The 22,206-nt window shown below is 36.8% G+C and overlaps 1 protein-coding gene across 1 annotated transcript in view; it reads left to right on the plus strand.

Moving 5' to 3' along the window:
• Positions 1–22,206, plus strand: part of adam12b (ADAM metallopeptidase domain 12b) — a 133,714-nt gene that overhangs the window by 41,041 nt on the left and 70,467 nt on the right. Inside the window, exon 4 of the mRNA XM_053510115.1 lies at positions 18,473–18,545. Within this exon, the coding sequence (XP_053366090.1) occupies positions 18,473–18,545 (73 nt within the window). The remainder of the gene's footprint in view (positions 1–18,472; positions 18,546–22,206) is intronic.

Genomic DNA, 22,206 nt, shown 5'->3' on the forward strand with positions numbered 1-22,206 from the left:
GTTTTCCAGTGTATGAAAGGTAAAGATCTCATTGAAAAAATGAGTTCTGACCAATGTACAGAGAAAACCTTTTTTTATTAAATAGATTCTCTGTAAGTTATCTAACTTAATCAACCTCATTGTCTGTCAACACATCCTGCTTGTCCAGATTCCCAGAATTAAGAATTTTGTCATAGTTAGTGTTTGTCTAAAACTTGTTTTTTTGGGGGGGGGAACAAATGGGCCAGATGAAAAAATGCACTTCTTCCATAAACAAGTCTTAAACTAATTAACTATAATTATATTTTTAAATATATAACAATAAATTATTATTATATTTTTCATTTATTTATTTATAACTGTGTTTTTATTTCTATTTTTATTGCCATTTTATGGTCATTTTTAGTGCTGTGTGCGACCTAAGTTGAACCAAAGTGCAACTTAGGTCGCTGTAAAGTGCTATATAAATAAATGTTGATTTGATCGGTTGATTTAATAATTCAAAAGCAATCAAAATGTAGTTTAGTATTGATTTGCATATCTAATGCCTTTGTGAAGGTATAGCAGATCCACATTTTTTTTTCTCAGTCCAAACGCATTTGATCAGCCAAAAAATTTGAGGTGTCTGAAGGTGTCCAAACATCTTAATTATCATTCACTTAGTAATCCTAAATAGACTTACTGTTGGCATACTTCTATTTAAATTATAAAACAAAAGAATCTTTTTTTTTTTTTTTTTGAACATTTCAGATTTAGTTCCCTGTTGCGGTTACAGTAACCTCCACTTTTCTGAAAAGGCTTTAAACCTGATTGTAGAGTGCTGCTGTGGGGATTTTGCTTATTCAGCCACAAGAGAATTAGTGAGGTCATGCACTGATGTTGAGCGAGGAGGCCGGGTGTGCAATCGCTTTCCCATTCATTCAGCAGGTTGAGGTCAGGGCTCTGTTCAGGCCACTCAATTTTTTTCACACCAGCCTTGGCAAATCATGTCTTATTGGAGCTTGATTTATGCATGGGGTATCATCTTGTGGAACTCTTTAAGTCCAGTGAAAGAACATTATAATGTTCCAGCATATAAAGTTATTCTATACAATTGTACACTTCCAATTTTTTGGCAACAGGTTGGGGAAGAACCACAAATAGATGTTATGGTCAGGTGGCCATACTACTGGCTACAGTATATAGTGTAGTAGATCTTTGTATTGCACTTAAGAGTCTCATCACTGTACCGTGACCGAAATTTTTTAAAAGTCGATCAGCTTTACGCCTTCATTCACAAGAAATTTCATCACAAGTCCCAGTTTGACTTGAACATTTCTTGTGGTATGTATGTATATATTATGTATGTAACAAAATGACAGTTTTAGTATATGTATCTGTTTAGTGGTCCACCAGATTTTGTTCAGTTTCTGTCCCACAAGTTACACATCTGCCCAACTGCCCACTCCGAAATAGAATATAAAAGGATAAATTCAAATAAAGGAGGACAGAAAAACTAAAAACATATTAAACAAACCTGAAGCCTGGATTTAAGCAACCACATCAGATAGATAGTTTACTTTTGTGTGTACTGTTAAAAATGATTATTTTTTTTAAAACAGGCTCCTGCACTCTGCTTGTTATGTATGTTTGTATGTATGTATTTATTTATTTATTTATATCCATTTTTATTACTAATGTACCCACAAAGGATGTTGCTTTATGTTTTCCAATTATGTGTGTGTGTGTGTGTGTGCGTGTGTGCGCGCAGAAAATTGGCACAAAAAATACTGGGCAGCTTGAGGAGCCATTTTCAGCACTTCTTATATATTAACAAATACAGTAGGGATTAGGCTTAGAGCTGAAAAAATTAAAGCTATTTAACGATGTTGCCCTTCTGTTTCTACACATCATTAGCTTGTTTAATTGTGCAACCTGGCGCTTTGTTTCAAAATATAATTATTGTTGTCATCAATTGGCTTCTTTGGGTGGCAGAAATGTGGCAGAATGAATTAAGCAGCAATGCAGTGAGGTCTAGAGCAGTACTTATACTGTAATTAACTGAATATTCACACATGAACACACATATTGCCAAGTTCATAATTACAAGGATGTAGCGAAAAATAAAATAAGCAAACAAACAAGCAAAAAAAGAATGAAAATTATTATATGGAAAAAAAACATTAGACACAATTTCTAAATTTCCACTTAAGTAATTGAAGAGATTATTTTAGTTTCCTTAAGGAAAGATTTTTAATTAATGTATAATTGACAGAGATTTAAAGTTGCACAAACAAAAGCTGCACAAAATGTGTTTTTTTTTCCTAAATTAAATCCATGTGTTGTAGTCACATGACACCAAAATCATTTTGGTCATGCATATCAGAGGTGGACTTAGATATGGTTTTATAACACATATGGGTGTGAGTGGTGGTGGCATATCTGCAAACAGTTTTCTATTGCTCGTTTGCATGTCATGTCAACATCATGCCATGTCGAAATGTGCTAACTGATTCTAGTTTGTGAGCGTGGGGAAGGTCCCTCACTCACAAGTACAAGATTGGGAGTAGGCAGCTAGCAGGACGTCATTTCAGGTCTCCGCTCTGGAAAACTTCTAGTGATACTATATATAGAATATAGAATATATATGATGTACTATATAAATTCACTGACATGTTTTTTTCTTGTTTGTGTGATATGGTTAAGAATGATCTAAAACCAATCTGCACACCGCCAAGGTGAATGGGTTTGGCCTTGATTCGGAGGAGGGTTAATGTACTGATGCTTGCCAAAACATAAATTGGATGAAGAAGGTTCAATGCCATAAGGTGCACTGTAATGAAAAAATTGAGAGAAGAGATAAGAGATGAAGTTATGCAGCGGTGTTGTTTCTTCATGAGTGTAATATTATGCATGTAATAAAATAGGCCAAGTTACCAAATAGAGGTGGTATACTCGCTGTCAATTAAGCGTCAATTAAGTGTCAATTGACTGATTTTAATATCACGCAAGGATAACCCAAGTAAATACAAAAAGAAGTTTTTTTAAATGATGATTTCATTTATTAAGGGAAAGAAATCTGTCCAAACCTACATAGCCGTAAGTGAATAAGTACAGTAATAAGTACCCTGTAAACCTGATAACTAATTGTTCCACACTTGGCGGCAACAACTGCAATAAAGCGATTGCAATAACTAGCAATGAGTCTTTTATATCGCTGTGGAAGAATTTTGCCACTCCTGGGTAGGTTCACCACATTTGTGGATAATGGATCTCACCGTGGTTTGCTGGAGTCCCAAAGCCTTAGAAAGGCTTGATAAGTCTTTCAAAACTGATTTCTGTCAATTACTTTGTTTCTCATCTGTTCTTGACTTTCTTTATATCATGTTGCTTTTTTAGCATGCTTCACTTTGTCAGACATGTTCTATGTAAGTAATTTTTTGATTCGGCAGTTCTGACAGTAATCAGACCTAGGTGTGGCAAGTGAGCAGTTTTTTTGTTTGGGGGGGGGGGGGGGTGCAGTTTTTTTTTACCTAATAAATCATTAAAAAACTGCATTTGTATTTAATTTTATATTTATATTTAATATTTGCATAGTATTCATTTTTTTTGATGATCTCACTAATTTAAGTGTGACCAATACACAAAATATAAAAGAAAAGTTAGTTAGTTGTGCATAATGACGAGTTAAACAGTATGTATTTAAGACACCATACACCCCAGAAGTGCCACTGACGCACATTGTCAGCATGTTTAGTGGAAAAAGTGAAGTGCATACAAGGAACAGCACCTGAAACCCACTAATCCATAGTGAAGGATTTGTGATATCATGGAGCTTGTGAAGCACAATGGCTAAATGTCAGGATCTTTTAAGCAAAAACCTGTTTGCTGCTGACATTTAATATTCTCAGCTAAAAAAAAAAAAATTAGTCATATTTGATTGGGGTAAATCAGAACAGAGAATGAAAAGGCCTAAAAAAGATTGGTGAGAAAAAAAGTGGTAACAGTAAAAGGAGGCAGAGAAAGAGTTATAAGAGAGAGTGAAAAGAGCAGAGAAGAAATAATGTGTACTGTAGAAGGGATAGAATGAGCAAGACAGATCACAGTAAGAAGAAGAGAATGAAGAGAAAAAAATGCAAAGAAAGGAATTACAAATAAGATTTCATATAAGGTCCATCGTAACTGATCATGTGCTTGAACATGGTCTCTTTGAAAGAAAAAAATAATACAGAAAATACTGTATTATTGTGCCAACAGTTTGAACCCATGTTCAATGATTGTATGATCATACTTGAGTTATTTTTTATTATAAATAGTAAAAAAAAGTTAAATTTTTATACCTTATTATGCTAGCTACAGTAAATACCTCTATGGATATTACATTCATGGTGTGATTTTATTTTTTTTGGCTGTTTTAGGCTTGTTTTTATCCTGTTTTGATTAAACCTGGGCATGTTATTCTTTTTGATGTGGTTCCGTGTTCTTTTTGCTCATGTGATCTTAATACGTACTTGTTAACAGATTTATTCACAGTCACAGGGAGCACCAACTGTCATAAGTCAGTGTGCCAAAAGACATAATCCTGTGTACATTGGGAACTGTATAACTGGGACTATTCTGACCATGTGTGTAATTATGTACAGTACTGTATGCTATTTCATCATGAAGAGCAAGTTAGAATGAAGGCTGAACGTGAAATGTTTGACATGATTTGGTGCAAGTTTACATCAATTTTGCGTGCAGAGAGTGGAAGAACATCACTGGAACAAAAAAGAGATCAGTAGGCTCAACCCCCAAATATGTCGAAACAATTCTGCAACTTGTGCATAATGGTTGTTGGGGAGCAATCCACAACATTGCCGCCATTGTCAGTGTGTCATACTGAACAGCCCAGGCAATCCTCACACGTGATTTGAACGTGCAATGCCAATTTTCTCCCCAAACTGCTGGCCAAGAAGCAGAAGGAACATCGCGTTGAAGTCTGCCAAGAACTCTGTGTCGTACTGTAGTTGACCCGCCCTTAAAAATTAGGGGCATTACCGGTGGTGAACTTGGGTGTATGGGCACGACCCTGAGACAAAGCAACAGTCTTCACAGTGGAAGAGCCCATCAACTCCATGACCGAAAACAGCTCGACCGAATGCATGCTTATCGTCTTTTTCGATATTTGCAGCATTATGTATCGATAATGCGTCCCTAGGGGCCAGACCATAAACGGCGGATTCTACTGTCACGTTTTAAGCCGTCTAAAGGCGGACATGCGGTAAAAACGACCAGATCCGTGTCTTGAAACTTTTTGATACCCCAGTAGTGTGAAGTCAAACCAGTCAAAAAGCAAATATTTGAAAGCATACATTATTTACATCGTTTCATAGCACTCACAAACATGCATTCACTGGTGCCTTACTCAGAATTGTTTTCTCATCGCCACTCAGAGTGTTTTTCTTCAGAGCGTTGATATCATAATGGGGTTTTGACCTTTTTTCTGCCACAGACACTCTGCTTGGCAAGAGCTAAACTTGGGTAAAAGGTTTTGTTTAAGGTTGACATATTCCTACTGGTAGTTCATTACATAGCACTTTAAAGTTTTGTTTTTGACTCACTGTTGTGCATGTTAAGCCAGGTGTTCTAGTGTAAAAATCCTCGTTTTTAGACTACAGTTTCTGTTGCATTGCCTCCATCTTGGCATCTGTGTTCGTAGTTGTTGTTGTTGTTGTTGTTTGGTGTTAATTGGTGTTAATTGAGTGTGGTTGTATGTGGGTAAGTGGTGATTGTGCTCAAAATGTGTGAAAGAACAACCGGCTGAGATTCCTTCGCAGATTTACTTGAGATTTGTTAACGGTATTATACACATACACACACACACACACACACACACACACACACACACACACACACACACACACACACACATAAACAGCGTGCCCTGGATTTAGATAGTGGAAACATAGAAACATAGAAAAATACTTCCTCACCTCTGAGGATTTCACCCCCCCCCCCCACACACACACACACACACACACTCGGACTGGGTAATGCTGTATTCAAATCAGCTGGAATTATGGAAGCATATGGAAATAGAATTAGGATTTTGGAGCAAGCTGTAAATCTGGGAGATTTATGTGTGTGTGTGTTTTCAGGGGTAAAGTATATGTAAATCAGACAGAAGGGAGAAGCTAGAACTAATGAGATTAATGTGTGTGTGAGAGAGAGAGTGAGAGAGATGGAAAGAGAGAGAAAGTAAGAGAGTTTCAAAGGGAAGTTGTTTAAATAACTTAATGTCTAGTCATGAAGGGTTTTATGTGTCTGACAGAAAGAGAGCGAGAGAGAGAGACATTCATCAAGGACTTGATAAATAATTTCCACTCTTCGGCCAGTGTAGGGGTAGAAAGTGTTAGTTTGCAAAAATGTTTCTTAATGATCGTATTCTGGACATTTTCTTTCCATTTTACGCTCTCTCTCTCTCTCTCTGTCTGTCTGACTGTATGCATTTATCTTGACTCATATCCAAGCTGTACCTCCAGACAAAGCTGACATTTTTCCAGTGTGTCTTCAGTTAGCAGTCTTGCATGTGTAGCCTTGAACAAACCCGGTATACGGCTGAGTGCAGCACATATCCGCCAGAGTAGAGTAGGCAATGTTTTAAGGTTGAGGACATTTTACAGCCAAACCCATCTCCCACTGACTCATTAAATTTTATAGAGACAACACTAATGCTTAACAGACGTACTTTATCTAGAAAAGCCAAAGCCTGCGGCTATAGCTGAGTTAAACAGTTAGTTGAGCCTGTTTGTTTTCCTAGCTACTATTTCAATTTGGGAATATTTTACATTTAGGAGTTTAAGAAGAAGCTTCCTGTGTACCTGATATAAAATTGTAATCTTACAAATTGTCTTATGTATGCAGCTCCCTGATTATACAGTATACCCAGACTATATGGTCCTTAAAAAAAAAAAAGATTTGTACTGTATTTGTTGCTACTGTGAACAGCATTGTTCACAATATATTTTTTAAATTGTGATACATTATTTATGGCATGGCCATAGGTGGCTGGTTTCTTTCCTGCCATGGGGAAGGCCTGCATTCGATTCCCATCCAATGCCCAAAGCCCAGCCACTGGATGCAGTGCAGGTCCCAAACGGGAAGGGCACTTGGGGTAAAACCTGTGCCAAGTTCTATGTGGCACGGATGGACCGCTGTGTCGAATCCTCGCTTGAAGCTGCCAAAAGCCTAACAACAACATGCATTATTTATGGAATAAAAGTTTTAAGTAAGTAAACTTATAACTAAATCTTGAGTTAAAATGTTATTAAATGCAGTGGCCATTTACAGAACAACAGACTTTATGCTTTGCAGGTGTGACTATGAATGTTGCTGTGCGTGAGTGTGTGTGTGTGTGTGTGTGTGTGTGTATGTATATAAGTCAGACAGAGAGAGAGAGAACAACTTCAAGGACAAATTCATCCTGGATCCAACCTCCATATCAAAATGAAATAACAAAAACACAGCTTTTTTTCTGCTGAAGTCCCGGCAGCCTATTCAAGTGATGTGCACAGATTTATAACAAAATGAACCTGTTCAGCTGTTCTGAATGTTGATCATCTAAACATTTTTCTCGTCTTTGCACATTTGCTGCAGCCGTGTCCTTTAGAGACAGAGAAAGTCTAGACAGGGAAAGAATTTTCGATGTTGTGGTGTCCAGACGTTTACTGATAACCACCCATGAAGACTGTGATTTAGTTATGCAAGAGGATGCAGACTGGATCAATTTTTACATTTCTCCAATTTTAGTCATTACCCAAACACACTCACACACTCGTCTTTCTTAACCAACTAAAAGTAAATAATTTACCTATTTTTCATATTTCATTCTTGTATTAAAAATTGCACAAAAAGCATGTACAGGACATTTTTGTGGAACTGCAATATTTATTTTATTATAGTAACTAAAACATATAGGCTGTTTTGCAAAAATGCTAAATACAACAGAATAAATGAATGTCTAAGGGAAAACAGACTAATGGCAAAAACTAGACTTGTAAATGTCATGTTATAATGCACGGTCCCATGGGTCAGCCATCAATTAGCAGTGTAGGTACCAGTTGTGCTCAGGGTCCCATGCCTGCTAGTGACATCACACGATATGATTCCCTGTGCAATGGTTCGATGATGCGGCATATTGTAATTGGTTGTACAGTGGTAACTACTAGGGATGCACCGAAATATAAATTCTGGGCCGAAAACGAAACCGAAATTTTTGGATGCACTTGGCCGAAAACTGATACCGAAACCGAAAATGGCTTCATTAAAAAACATGTTTAAATTATTTTCTTTTTGTTTGTATTAAAAAAACTACAAATTAATTAAAATTATTGCAACTTTGCTGTCCTCATCTGAAACTTTGAAGTGCTTCCAAACCGCCGACATACTCCATGTTTGATGCGTAATGACAGCGCGAACAAGACGGGAGGATGGGAGAGGCGTGGCGACAATTTCGGCTTTTATTTTCAGCGCTTTCTTACGTTTCGGCCGAAACCGATAATGCTATTTCGGCCGAAAATTTTCGGCGGCCGAAATTTCGGTGCATCCCTAGTAACTACGCATATGAATTTAATCCGTTCCAGAGGCGAGTTCTTAAGACAAAAATTCATATTGCGAAGTGAAATTTCCCATAGGAAATAATGTAAATGCAGATAATCTGTTCCAGCCACCTAAAAATATTACCAATATTACCAATTTCCAACACTATAGTCATATTTTTGCATAAAAGCAATCAAATCAATCAATTTATATAAGACATGTAAATAATGAATTAATAGACATTAAACCTCACATAGCCTTAATTTATGATTCCCTTTTGCACCGGCTGCTTTAAAAAACGAAACTGAAAGTGACTGCCTTTTCTTCTTGCTACCGTACTTAATACCATTCCTGATAACACCCTCACTAAATAAAATATGATGTTCAATATTGCACAGACATAGCATGTCAGGGCTAACTAGGCAGCCTAAAACAAACCATTTTTCCAACCTAAAGTGTTATATATAAATTATATTTTCTTATAAAGCATAAATGTACTGAGGCTCTACACAAATACAGTATACACCAATATAAATCCCACTACAGTAGCTATTGTTTAAGAAAATGAGCATCATCATGTGGTCAGTTGAGTCGTGGGCTCAAAAAATACTCAATCTTACCACAGCATATTTAAGATTTACTGAATTTTATTTAAAAACAGAAGCTCTTCACTGTAATTCCAGCCACAGAAAATCCGCTTGGTCATCCTCTGAAAACGTTTAGTGGCAGCTTTCATTAAGGATAGCATCCAAAGGAGTGAGTTTATTGCAGAGTTTTTCCCTCACTAACTAATCAAACACTGTTTGATTAACTTAAGAAGGATAGGTTCCCAGTGGTTAGTACCATAGCATACTGGTGCTGTCCCCTGGAAAAGACGTACCGTATCCCTTCTCAGATATCAGTATTCATCTGTCTTTATGTTTGCTCAGGAAGTGTTGGCCAATCACCAAATGGCACAAACGCTGCAAGTTCTGCCAGATAAGCCTTGGCAAGTCATCTCTTTTCTGAAGGAAGAAATCCAAGGTGCTGGTGGCGAGGGTCCAACATAAATGCAATCAGTGCAGGCGATGACATCAAGTCCAGTGACTGACAACAGGCAGCAGAGACAAGTTTCCACAAAAATGTACACTGCACTTAAATTAATAATTTGGGCTGACAAGTCTGAAATGTAAAAAAGCAACGGGTGCAGGTGACCTAATGACCTGTATTTGTTCATCCAGCCGGGCACCGACTGTAGACTTCAGTCACTCTCTGATACCTATTTTCCAGCAAACAAAATAGTAGTGACATACTCAAGTGCTTTCGAAGCTGGCACCATATCATCCATAAGCTCACTCAGGTCCAAAATTATGGCGTCTTGGCAATTGGTCACTGATCGACCAGATAACATGGTGCCAATTTAAGACACCTTGCAGACCGAGTTTCTTCTCATTTTGCATGCCTGTTTAGGGCTATAGGCTGGTAGCTTCATTTTCCTGCTTCTCCAGGAGACTCCAGGCCCTTGGTACCAGTAGTGCTATGACTGGAGTGCATCATCAGCTTCCCAGCTGCAGTAATGTCTTACTGCACATATATCCATCATTAATGGCCAAATGTAAAGTGTTTGCAAAGCGTGGAACAGAATGCCCGTTTGCACGAGTGGGAATGTTGGCTGCCACGATATTGGTTGCGTTGTCATGGACACAGGCTGTCACTCCACCATATGGACCCCTTGTCTAAACATCCTGGTTCAACTTTTCAGCTGGATTTTCTGACGTGTGTCTTTCTTCTCTGGTCAAAGTTAGCAGGTTGGATGATTTTAGCTGCCAGCCTTTGTTGATGTTGTAGCATGTAACTGACTCTCAGCAGTTACTCGCAGCAGCAACCCAACAGTCAGTCCTTATAGCTTAGAGTAACTACTGTATTATTTCAGTCCGTCTTTCTTCTGACATGTCAGTTTTCAGTGCGGCTAGCAATTGTACCTCTTGTGGGGATGGCATAGCCTGACTCAATGTAGATTAGGAGCTCACAAAAGTCTGCAACATCCACCGTGTACATAGCCATCATGTACTTGTCAATCACAAAGCATAGCCTCTCAATAATTGCATCTGCACACACACTGCAACACTACAATCTTTCCTATCTAACATTGACATGACATTTTTTGAAAGGATAGTGTTCTACTTTCATTTTGTATTGAAACCATCGCATGCTGAGGCTTCAGGTGGTACAGTATTGATGCGGTGCTCAAATGATTCTCTTTTTCTACTTTTCACGCTGGACTTTATTTTTCCCTATATATCATGCCTCTCCATTTCCCATAGTCCACTTCTTTCCATGATGCATCAAGAACAGTTGTTTGGCTGAACCTCAAGTGCATTCTCTTGTGGAGTACAATGTCGTAGATATGTGAACTATGGAGAAATATCATGCAAAACAGAATGACACTAGCTAAAGCATCTGTTGTGTCATTGTCACACAGTCACATTGAGACTAAGGTGTCTATGAGCTCATGTAGGCAAAGTACGGATAGTGAGCCCTTACTTCTCAGTGTCTTATTTCGCTCCCAATGGTGAAAAAGCAGCAGTTTGTGAAGATCCTGTCTCTTCATGGGGCAGTGCCCTGAAAATTGGTGGTAATTTGGACAAACTCAGGTAGATTTGGGGAAATCTAGAAATAAAAAATGTAAAGGAAAGTGTCAGATGTACTGCATATTAAGTCTTTAGATTTGGTCTATATATAGACTTTTTAAGCACTTTAATTGATATTTTATATTAATTTAATTGGAATTGTTGTTTGAATATATTATATGGATGTCAACGCATTTTTCCACATCTCTATTATTTCTCCAGTCACAATAATGCAGTGTGATGTGACATCTATTTCCCAGGCCTACATATAGTATAGCTGTGTGGTGATATAATTTATTTTTGCACTTGCATTGTGATAACAGAAATAGAGGCTGCTGTGTATACAACTCACTCAGCCTCAGTGAAAGCATTATTTAATTTAATTTACACACACACACACACACACACACACACATACAGGCACAGTAAGTTTATGCAGTCATAATTATTCTTCACACTCCAAAGCTGTTTGAGCAGAGACCATCTGTCTATTCCCGCTGGCTTTATTGCTCTCTGATTCATGAGCACTATACTGTCCATGAATCGATATTCTGTGATTCTATCAATTCGCCCAAGATGTCAGCAAAAATTACTGATCCAGAAAGACCTTTGCTAATATTTTGTTATTTAAAATGTTTATTTTCAAGGTTCAGTAACGTCTCTCTAATTTTCCTTGATACTTTATGACATCCATCAGCTACACTGATATGACATCCAGCAGATAAAGTCGTACCAATTGGATTTACATTCCTATCACATTCCTATCATACCATATAATATAATATTGACATTTATATACTGTGCATATTTTACAAAAGTCGCACACTCTTAGAATTTCTTTTGACTGCCTTTAGGGCTCTGAGTAACTGATCGGAAGGTTGATGGTTCGAGGCCCAGTTCTGCATTTCTGTGACTCCAGTATTTAAACATTGCCTCTACTTAAAAAAAAAAATAAAAGGATTTTTTTTTTTTTTGTATTTCCACCTCACTTTGTGTTCATGTTGAGACAAGCTATATCATTTTAGAAGTTCAGATTTGGGAGTCACAGCAGACACTTTCAAGAAGTGTTCTTGTAGGGGTCCCAAAACAACACTCGCTTTTCTTTCACCGGCCCCAGCTAATGGAGGAGAACGGAAATCAGACCGCTTGAGATGTCATTACTGAAGCCTAATGAAATGAAACTGAAGATCATTCCTTCCACCATTTGAATGATCACAGACGGAGATGTTCACTTATTCAGGAGAAATGAGCCAGTGTCCTCCAAAGGATAGATCAAAATATGGCTTGGCTATAAGAACGCAATTACATGTTGACATGTCTATAGTTCTATGTGTTTAATTAATTATGGTTTGCCTGGAGATAAATAATAGAATATGTCAAGCTATGTTTTTTGTCATTATAGAAATACATTCCTACTGTCAGGACATAATGAATGTTTCAGTGCAAAAAGATTTATTTATTTATTTTTAATATACATATATAAATGTTAACACAGATCCTGAATTGAATACCAAATGACACTTTAGGGGTGGAAAAATGATAACTCTATTTTCTTGTCCAACTGGCAACTTAAAACTCCTTGTCCTTGCCTCCGTTATTCACTCTGAACATTTACATGCACAGTTAAGTAGAGAAAGTAAAATTTAATTGTCCTTGTTCCATTATACAACAAGTATGTCCAACTTCACTACGATGAGGGGCAATATTGCCTATTTCAGATTGTTAGCAATGGTTTCCCGGTCGACCTATTACATCACAGTCCAAAACAATTGATGATGAATTAGCTAGCGGTAAACTGGTAGCATGGTGGACATGGCCAATTTTGAAGCCCTGTACATTTTGTACATGCTGTACACTTGCTTTTTAGACAAATGAGATATGTGCTATTCCTTGTGGATGTAATGTTTTCCCAAGGCAGGCAACACCACTTACTTGACCTGTCGATCATGCGTCTGGGCCTAGGCTGATTTCTGTGTCCGATTGAGGTACCTGAGTAAAGAGTAGCTTGACTCACACCACATTATCTTAGTCAGATTTTGAAAAGTTTGATTTTAGTCAGAACAACATAGTATTTACAAGTATTTTAAAATTCTGTTTTAGTCAGATTAACACACATCATGTAAATGTACTGACTGGTTCCAGCTGAGCCACCAGTTCATTCGTGGGAATTTTAAGAATACTTTAATAATTTTGTAGTTTCACACATTTACTGCTCTGATTTATTTGGTTTGTGTCTTATTTATTCATTTTAGGGTCACTATTTATTAAAGTTTATTACATTTTAATATACAAAACTACCAAGCTATTCAACCATCCAACATCTGTACAGTACATCCTATCCTTTGTAAGGTTATGGAGGGCCTGGAGCCTATCCCAGTTAAGGTAGGACAGAAGCCGGAGTGCACCCTGAATTTTGTATGTCTGTAAACTGCAGTCCTTGTTGCAAAAAAATTTACACTGTAACAATGTTTGCTTAAACTATGGAAAAGATAACAAGTAAAAAAAAATACTCCAGCAACCCCTAACCTGTTCCTGATTATGAAACGCTCACCTGTTATCTGTGCATGCTAATTAAAAGTAATCAGTCGGATGCCTGAGCCCGTGTATTCAGGGTAGCCAGTGAAGGGATTTGGAGAAAATACTGTAGCACTCACTATAGTTACAATGTACAGGGTGTTATGTTTAAACAAAGCTGCTTACCAAATCAAAGCATTTGTTTAGCAAAATTTAAAAAAGGAATGGAGTAATGATTGTCGAACCTACGTAGTCTACCAGGCAAGCCCAGATATGAAATCTGCTTGTCCCATGTGCCCGAGCTAATGAGCTGTCTATGTCTGTAGTTACATCACTGAAACTTATTTGAAGAAAAACAAAAAAATGTGCAATTTTGCAAACTCCTTGTGTCTGCAACTACAACAAAAAATTTGAAATTCATGATGCAACTGTTTACAGCACACGCCATATAGTATATAGGCCAAGATCTACAGTACAAGATTTTAATTATTTATGTTTATATAGGACAATTTTGGACATAAAGTTTGTATATAGGACAAAAGATGGTGCAGTGTGTGCATTAGAAATAGCGGTAGTGTGCTTAGTATTAGAGAATATGTAGAAGAGTTTTATGTTTGATAATGCTGATGAATGTGATGAAATCTTAATGTAATCACCTCAACGGTATTAGCAGGTGGCCCTACTGGGATTGTCTCTATTTGTGCTTGTGTGTGTGTGTGTGTGTGTGTGTGTGTGTGTGCGTGTGTGTGTGTGGTGCTCTACTTTCATTTTACTGCAAAACAGTTTAGTTACTTGATAATGCAATCGAGAGTAATTAAGCTCAGGGCAGAGGTGCAACAACACCAGCAGCGAGAATGTGGCACTAAAGCACTGTTTAACATTTTTGATTATCAGTTTGCTTTTTAATTAGTTTGACTGAATGTAATTAAATGTTGTAATGCTTTGTTAACTGATACAGTGAAGAAGTTCTGATCTCTGTAGTAGTAACGGTTTTCAAGTGTTTTGGTTTTAATTGCTAGATATTATGGGAAAATTTTATGCCTATTTGTTAGTGGCCATGGTTTAATACCATTAGAAAATAATTCAAATTAGAATCAATTCTAATCAATGTTGTATTTTTGTTAGTTATTATTAACAAAATTAATAACTATAATGATATATGATCACATGACATATGCAGCTCATTAACATTATTAAGCTGTCTTGTTAGACAATTTATGACATAAAATGCTATTGGGTTGATTCGCAGATATTTTTAGCGCAGTGTTTGGTTGACAGTTATGGTTTTTTAGTTTACAGTAGTAAAAAATTTGGTGAAAATTAGAATTAAAATGATTTACAGTAGATGTGAGGTGTACCTACTTGTAGCTAAGGTGTTGAATCTCATTTTTGCACACTCTTACAGTATGTTTTTTCTCCTAATCTTTGTCTATTATATTATTGATTTTATTGTTTATTGGTCACTCCATAAAAATTACAACCATTTGACCAGTGTTACATTTAAAACGTTGTTTTACGTAGGGTATAGTGAAGTCACTGAATGTAGAAATTGGAACTATAGTGGAACCTTGGATTGTGAGTAATTTGGTTAGTGAACTTGACCTAAACGTAATAAACAAGCGAGATAGCAAGTTTAATATAAACTAGTACGGATGCGCTTTGTCTGCCGAGCGCCACGTGAGCACGACCGAGCCAATGGTAATCTCGCGCGCGGCGGGATTATGGGTTATTCGTATGCTCAGTCTCAGTGCACGTGAGCTTCTTATTTAAGAGGAGGTAGGGGGCTACTGTGTAAGAGGAGGGAAGGAGGGAGAAATCCTACACAGTAGCCCCCTCCCTTATCTCGTCTTACTTTAGCTTTACACAACACGTACATACACACACGCGTGCACCCACATACACACTAACAGAAACTCTGCTCTATTGGGATTCTTTTCAAAGGGAAAGTGCAGGTTAATTTGTTTTATTCTACTTTATATTTCGTATATGAATATCTTGGACAGTGGTACAAATCACCTGCGTTTCCATTATTTCTTATGAGGAAATTTAATATGAGTGTTTTGATATACAAGCATGCTTACAGAATGAATTATGCTCACAATCCAAGGTTTAACTAACATCGGTCAGCCATAACATTAATGCCTTAACATTGATTATCATTATCAATTGTATACCAGTAACTTTGTATCCCACGCCTTGAGACAGTCTGGGCCCCACGCCTATAGCGCTAAAAGGATCCGCTGTTAAAATCATGGTGCCAGACACTCCGGTCTTGTGGGGTCAAACCCAAGGGGCAGAGCTGCCAAGGCAGGCACAAGGGGAGTCTGCACAATATTGAAAATAATGATTTGCATTTTAATATCATCTTTTATCGGTACATATTGTCATAAAACCTAAAATATCTAATACAGTCTTACCTTAACTTTGAGTGTTATAAATCGTTCTTTTTATATCCATAACAAATCGACTGAAGAGTTAATATTCAAGGTACAGTGCCAAATCTTGATCAGTCCAAATTGTTAATTAAGACAATGTTATTTATTGACTTTTAATTTTATTGCAATTTGGCTGCAGTTTTTACTTATATGCAGTGAAAAAAGCCCCGGAAAACAGCACACTGAAGATTTTTTGGCAGAACTCACAAAATTGTGTCCTTGTCCTGTTTATGTTGATTAGTGCTTAAATCCTATCACTGGGAAATTCTTACCACAAGCAGCCAGCTATTAGAGATACATTGCAAAATGTGTTCGAACTAATATCCTGTAGTCCAGGACACCAGATGTGTTAGAATATTAGTTGTTAAAATAAATGTCACAAAATAACATAAAAACGTTATAGTTCAGTTGAAAAATTACCAGCAAAGTGCAGCATATCTAAGTTGATAAATTGAAAAGAATGAATTTCGTCTACTAAATTTTGTGACTGGCAAAAATGTTTTTTTATCTTGCGTTAGCTGAAAAAGAAATACATACAACAGGGAATACACAGTGATGAAAACTGGAATTTGGGCACCTGTGATTTTATTACTGTATATACTTCCAGGGCATATAGTATATCTAATTTACATTTATACACATAATCTTTTTTGACTTTATGCTTGTATAATATGAGCAAAAATATTTTTGCATAAGCAAAAACTAAGATATTTAGAAATAGTGTTAAATAAAATCTGTGTACATGTAAAGGTCAATTATAAATCTCCTAGACATCTCCCAATTGTTATAAATAAATATGCTATAATATAATTGTGCTGGGTTTCATTAAAAAAAATGTTGCTACTGATTGCAAAGATTATACAGTACATGACGAGTAGATGTAAGTCTTTTTATGGCATATTCCTACAGTAGACTAAAAGATAAGGAAGGTGAGGAAGAAGCTAGCAGCCACTTGAAGGTAGCAGGATGGTTTTGTCGCTCTTTCAATCATTTCCTTACTTGCATACATTAGAGGACCTGACCAGTCTCTGTTACAGAATTTTCTGTCTGTATGTACGTCTGTCTCCCTGTCTGTATGTCTGTCCAGCCAAAATTTGTCACAGCATCACACAAAACTTTTGCCAATCCTTCGTTAGTTGTCCGAAGTTAAACCTGTGCCAAAAATGAAATCTTAATGTTGAGTAAAAGGGAAGTTATGAGTAGTTTTATGCCAGATTATAGCCTATTGACAGCATACTGTGTATCCTAAATCGACTGCTAAACAGAATTTATTGAAACTTTCGCAGTACCTACAGTAAATATCTGCACCATAAGTGAAATCAAAATGTTGAAAGATGTTTATAATCAGTGACTTAATTGTAATCAGTAATTTAATAATCTACTTTAAAATGAGCTACTTGCTCAATATAAACAAGCCTGCACCAACAGATATTAATTAATAAGCTAAACTGAATATTTTACTGGGTAACTTAATATTTTAACACGCTGGAGTCATTTTAAGACAGAAAATAATCTTTACCCAAATTTACTTTTTCGATTTCTCATCTGTGATTCACTCTCCAATTAGCGAACAGGGAGTGTATTTTTCCTGATGATGAAAGAAGTACACATTAGTGTAAACAAGGCGTAGGATACTTAACCTTACACAATTTTATTTCTTTGTATTAGCAAATTAAACAGAGAGGTCTGCTGTACACAACGACAGACGGACATACACAGTACGTGGGCTTATATTTATATCACTGATTACACTGATTACTTTAACCTTTTGACTATTCCTGCCAACTCATTAACCGTAACAAATGAAGAAGAACTTGAGTGCCTGAATACTTATTATATCACACTTTGTCACAAATCTAGACAAAACAGCCCATAGTGTCTTTCTTACCCTTTAACAAGCTCTTTGGTGGGTGACAGAGCTGTGATTTTTTTTTTTTTAATAATGGGTTTAATTGTGCTTACCAGAACTCAGTTTGTGTTTTGATAGCTCCTTGATCTCCATGATGTTCGGTTAGGTACATGTTCTCTAACTTAATCTAGGGTCTTTCAGAAACAGGTGTGTTGGCAATGAGATCATGTGACATTTTAATTGCACACAGATGGACTACATTCAACTAATCATGGGATGCTAATCTTCGCACCAGAGCTAATTTCAGGGTTTTACAGCAACAGGAGTAAATATTTGCGCTATCACACCTTTTTAAAAAAGGTTTGGAAAATAATTTTACAAACTAAAATTTTTTTAGTTTTTAAAAAAATTATAGTTTTATAAAAATTTAATAAATATAGAAAAATAAATAAATAAATAATTAAAAAATGAAAATTAATCTACTTTTCCACCTTTCATGTTTGTTTGCTCTTTGTGCTCTGTTGCAGGGGTCTCTTTAGCAGTAATTACAGTGAAACGCACTACAGAGACGATGGACAGACCGTCACTCACAGCTCCATGGTAGGGGGGCTTTACAGTCATAATGACTATTGCAAATGAATGTATATTGTCTACAGCACTTACATGGAATATATTAGCAGTGTATGCACATCATGTGTATTGGTGTTGTGTATTGTGTCATCCATAACATTAAAACGTCCCCCAGGTGAATTACTGTAAATAACACTGATCATAAATGATATACCATTATACTGGTAACAGGATTATGGGCACCCAAGGCTCATCGATGCCTGTTGGAACCAAAGGCCAGCCCATCTGGTCAGAGCCCACAAAAAATTAAGGTTGTTGATCCAGCCTCCAAACTCCCCAGACCTTAATCCGATTGAGCAAAGCAAGCCACGGAGGCCCCAATCCACAATCCACAGCACTCAAAGGATCTGGCACTCATGTCCTATTGCCAGACACCACAGCCTACAAAGGACCAGACCTTAGAACCTTAGACTGATTAGTGTAGACATACAGGCACACAATGGTATACACATATTTTTAAAACTTAGAGAGGAAGAAACTTTTTAGGGTTCGACATTTTGTAGACTATTAATTTTTAAGCAAAGAATTTACTATCATTCTATCATTATACACAAACTGAAGTTAATAAAGAGGAGTAAGATGATTGACAGTTCAATTTAGGAACCCTTGAAAAGCTATCTGCCCATCATTTCTATTTCTTTTTTTTGTTAAAATAGTCTCTGCTCATAAGACGTAACAAATTTAGTTTAAACTCTGCTTGCCAATCACTATCCTGAATCTGTGCCACAGTGCTGCATGATAGACACTCATTCTCCAAAGACATGGCTCTTGTGCTGACACGTTTGTCAGGCCTTGTTTGGGTCAGCTGGATCTTACAGAGGTACATAATTAAAACATCACATAAAGCAACAGTCAACAAGCTCGACAGTACGTTGTCTACTTCCTTCCTCTGTCAAGTGCATCATCTGCACTTACTTATCAAAAAGAGGACATTCATGGCCTTTTGTCCACGACGCGCTGACAGCAGGGGTAGTGTTGAGAGGTATAATTAAAATAACAATTTGGTAAATAACAAGAGAACATTAGAAAAGTAGTCAAAAAAAAGGCCACTGAGAAGTATTTTCCTTCAGTTCCATGTTCTGGAAATAAATTCATGAAAGTAAATTTGCATTATATTTTTTAATTCACACCACAATTTGTATAAGTGCACTGAGCACAAGATTAAATAAGCTAAAACTCTAAAGATGGATTTCCGATTCAGACATGACATGTATTTTAAATGCAAGTTACACCAGGATGTTGCTTTTTTGTATTCTGTATTTCTTCTTCTAGTTTAGGTGCATTTTTATCCTAAGTACTAATTAGTTGTCTTGTTCTAAAAACCTGCAAAAAATGGGACATGAAGTTATTTATTGTATTATCATCCCTAATTGCAGTATTACACAGATGCTAATTAAATCCCACAGTTACTGATATTATATCTGTATGTCCTGCAGACAGGCATGTATCCATCATTGTTGCCTAATGGTCAGAATGCCTAGTCTTTTTTGAAAATAAAAACAAAATGGACAAAAGATGACAGGGTTATTAATACATGCCCCAGACTGCCCTGCAGTACTAGTACATTATTTTAGGATGCCATTAGTTGTGTCTCCTGCAGATATTTTCAGATGTTTGTGTGTATGTGAATGGGTGGTGGTGTTCAGCTCTTCTTGCTGGTCAGCTTTTAAGAAGAAACTGGCACAGTAAATCCTGCAGTACTTTAGTTGCAATGCAGGACATTTATTAAGTACACTAAACAACTGGTCAAAGTGTTATTCAGCCATATTGTAAACAAGCTGCTGACAATAAAATAAACCAAATGTCACAAATAATAAGATTCAAATACCAATCAGTACCGAAAATATCAGTTTGGATACATCTTCTCATTCAGTGTTTTTTCTTTATTTTTATTATTGTTAACATTGTGCATTAACACTACAGACCTCAAAACTGTAAAATAACACATGATTAAATAGTAAACGTTGTTCTTTCGCATGATCCCAGCAAGGGGTTGCCACAGCGGACCATCGGGTCTGCACATACAAGCTTGGCACAGGTTTTACGCCGGATGGCCTTCCTGATGCAACCCTCCTATTTTATCTGGGCTTGGGACCAGCACTGTATTCAGTAGCTGGGGTTTGGGCAATGGCTGGGAATTGAACCTGTGCCTTTTGCATGGCAGACGGAACACCTACAACTGATCCACCAGTGCCCTTGAAATGCATAGTAAAAACTATGTACTGTAATATAAAAAGTGTTAAACAACCCAGAATATGGTCTATATTTTAGATTGTCCAAAGTAGGTATATTTAGCTATATAAATGCTTCTCGAAGTTTAAGCAGCAGACATATTTCGTTTAGAGGAGACAGCATGAGTCAGGCTATTGTACTTGAATTGCAGCTAAGAAACCATTACTTTAGATGAACAACAACAAGAGACTTGTGCCAAGAAACACAAGGAATGGACATTAGCTCAATGGAAAACTGTCCTTTGGTCTGATAAGTCCAAATTTGAGATTTTTGGTTTCTAACCACCATGTTTTTTTAGCCATAGAGAGGGTGAACAAACAGTTCCTGAATGTGTGGTTCCCACTGTAAAGCATGAAGTAGATGGTGTGATGGTGTGGGCGTGCTTTGCTGGTGACACTGTTGGTGACTGGTCAAAAACTGAGAGCACACTCAACCAGCATGTCTACCCTAGTATCTAGCAGTGACATGCTATTCTATCTGTTTTTGCACTTAGTGAGATCTTCATCTGTTTTCCACCGGGGCAACGACCCCAAATACATCTCTAGGTTATGTAAGAGCTAAATTCCCAAGAAAGAGAGAGACTGCTGCATTAGATGACCTGGCCTCCACAATCACTCAATCTAAATCCAGTTGAGATGGTTTGGGATGAGTTGGACTGGAGAGTGAAGTTAAAGCAGCCAACGAATACTTAATACCTCTAGGAACTTTTTCCAGATTGTTGGAAAACCATTTCAGGTGACTACCTCATGAGGCTGACTGAGAGAATGACAAGTGTGTGCACAGCTGTCATCAAAGCAAAAGGTGGCTACTGTGAGGAATTAAAAATATAAAGCATATTCTGGGTTATTTAAAAAGTTTTCACTGACTACATACTGTAATTCCAGATTTGTCTGACATAAGTGCAATGTCTTTGGTGTTAATAAGAATAAGAAAGTGTTTACAAACTTTTGACTGGCACTGTATATAGACAAATATATATACTGTAGAAATATTAGTGTGCACATATTTTTGACTAGTAAGTATTTACTGTATTTAAAAAAAATATATATATATATGTGTGTGTATATATATTTTTTTAGAAATACTTACCAGTCAAAAATATGTGCATGCTAATATTTCTTGGATTGCCTTTAGCTTTGATTGCGGCCCACAGTCACCATAGTATTGTTTCAACAACCATATTCAACTTGTATTTTCTGTATTTTCATCCAGAGTTGAGTTCATTTTTGGCTGAAATCTTGTATTAATGACACAAGAATCAAACTACTCCATAATGTCTTCTCCAGAACTTCCCAAGCACTTTCAGTGGGGTTTAGGTTAGGATTCTATGATTACACACATCGTGGTTTTCCAATTCATATGTGAAAATTATTCCCTTATGCTCCCAGGACCGCTCTTT

The sequence above is a fragment of the Clarias gariepinus genome, chromosome 13, assembly GCF_024256425.1.
Source record: "Clarias gariepinus isolate MV-2021 ecotype Netherlands chromosome 13, CGAR_prim_01v2, whole genome shotgun sequence".
NCBI lineage: Eukaryota > Metazoa > Chordata > Actinopteri > Siluriformes > Clariidae > Clarias > Clarias gariepinus.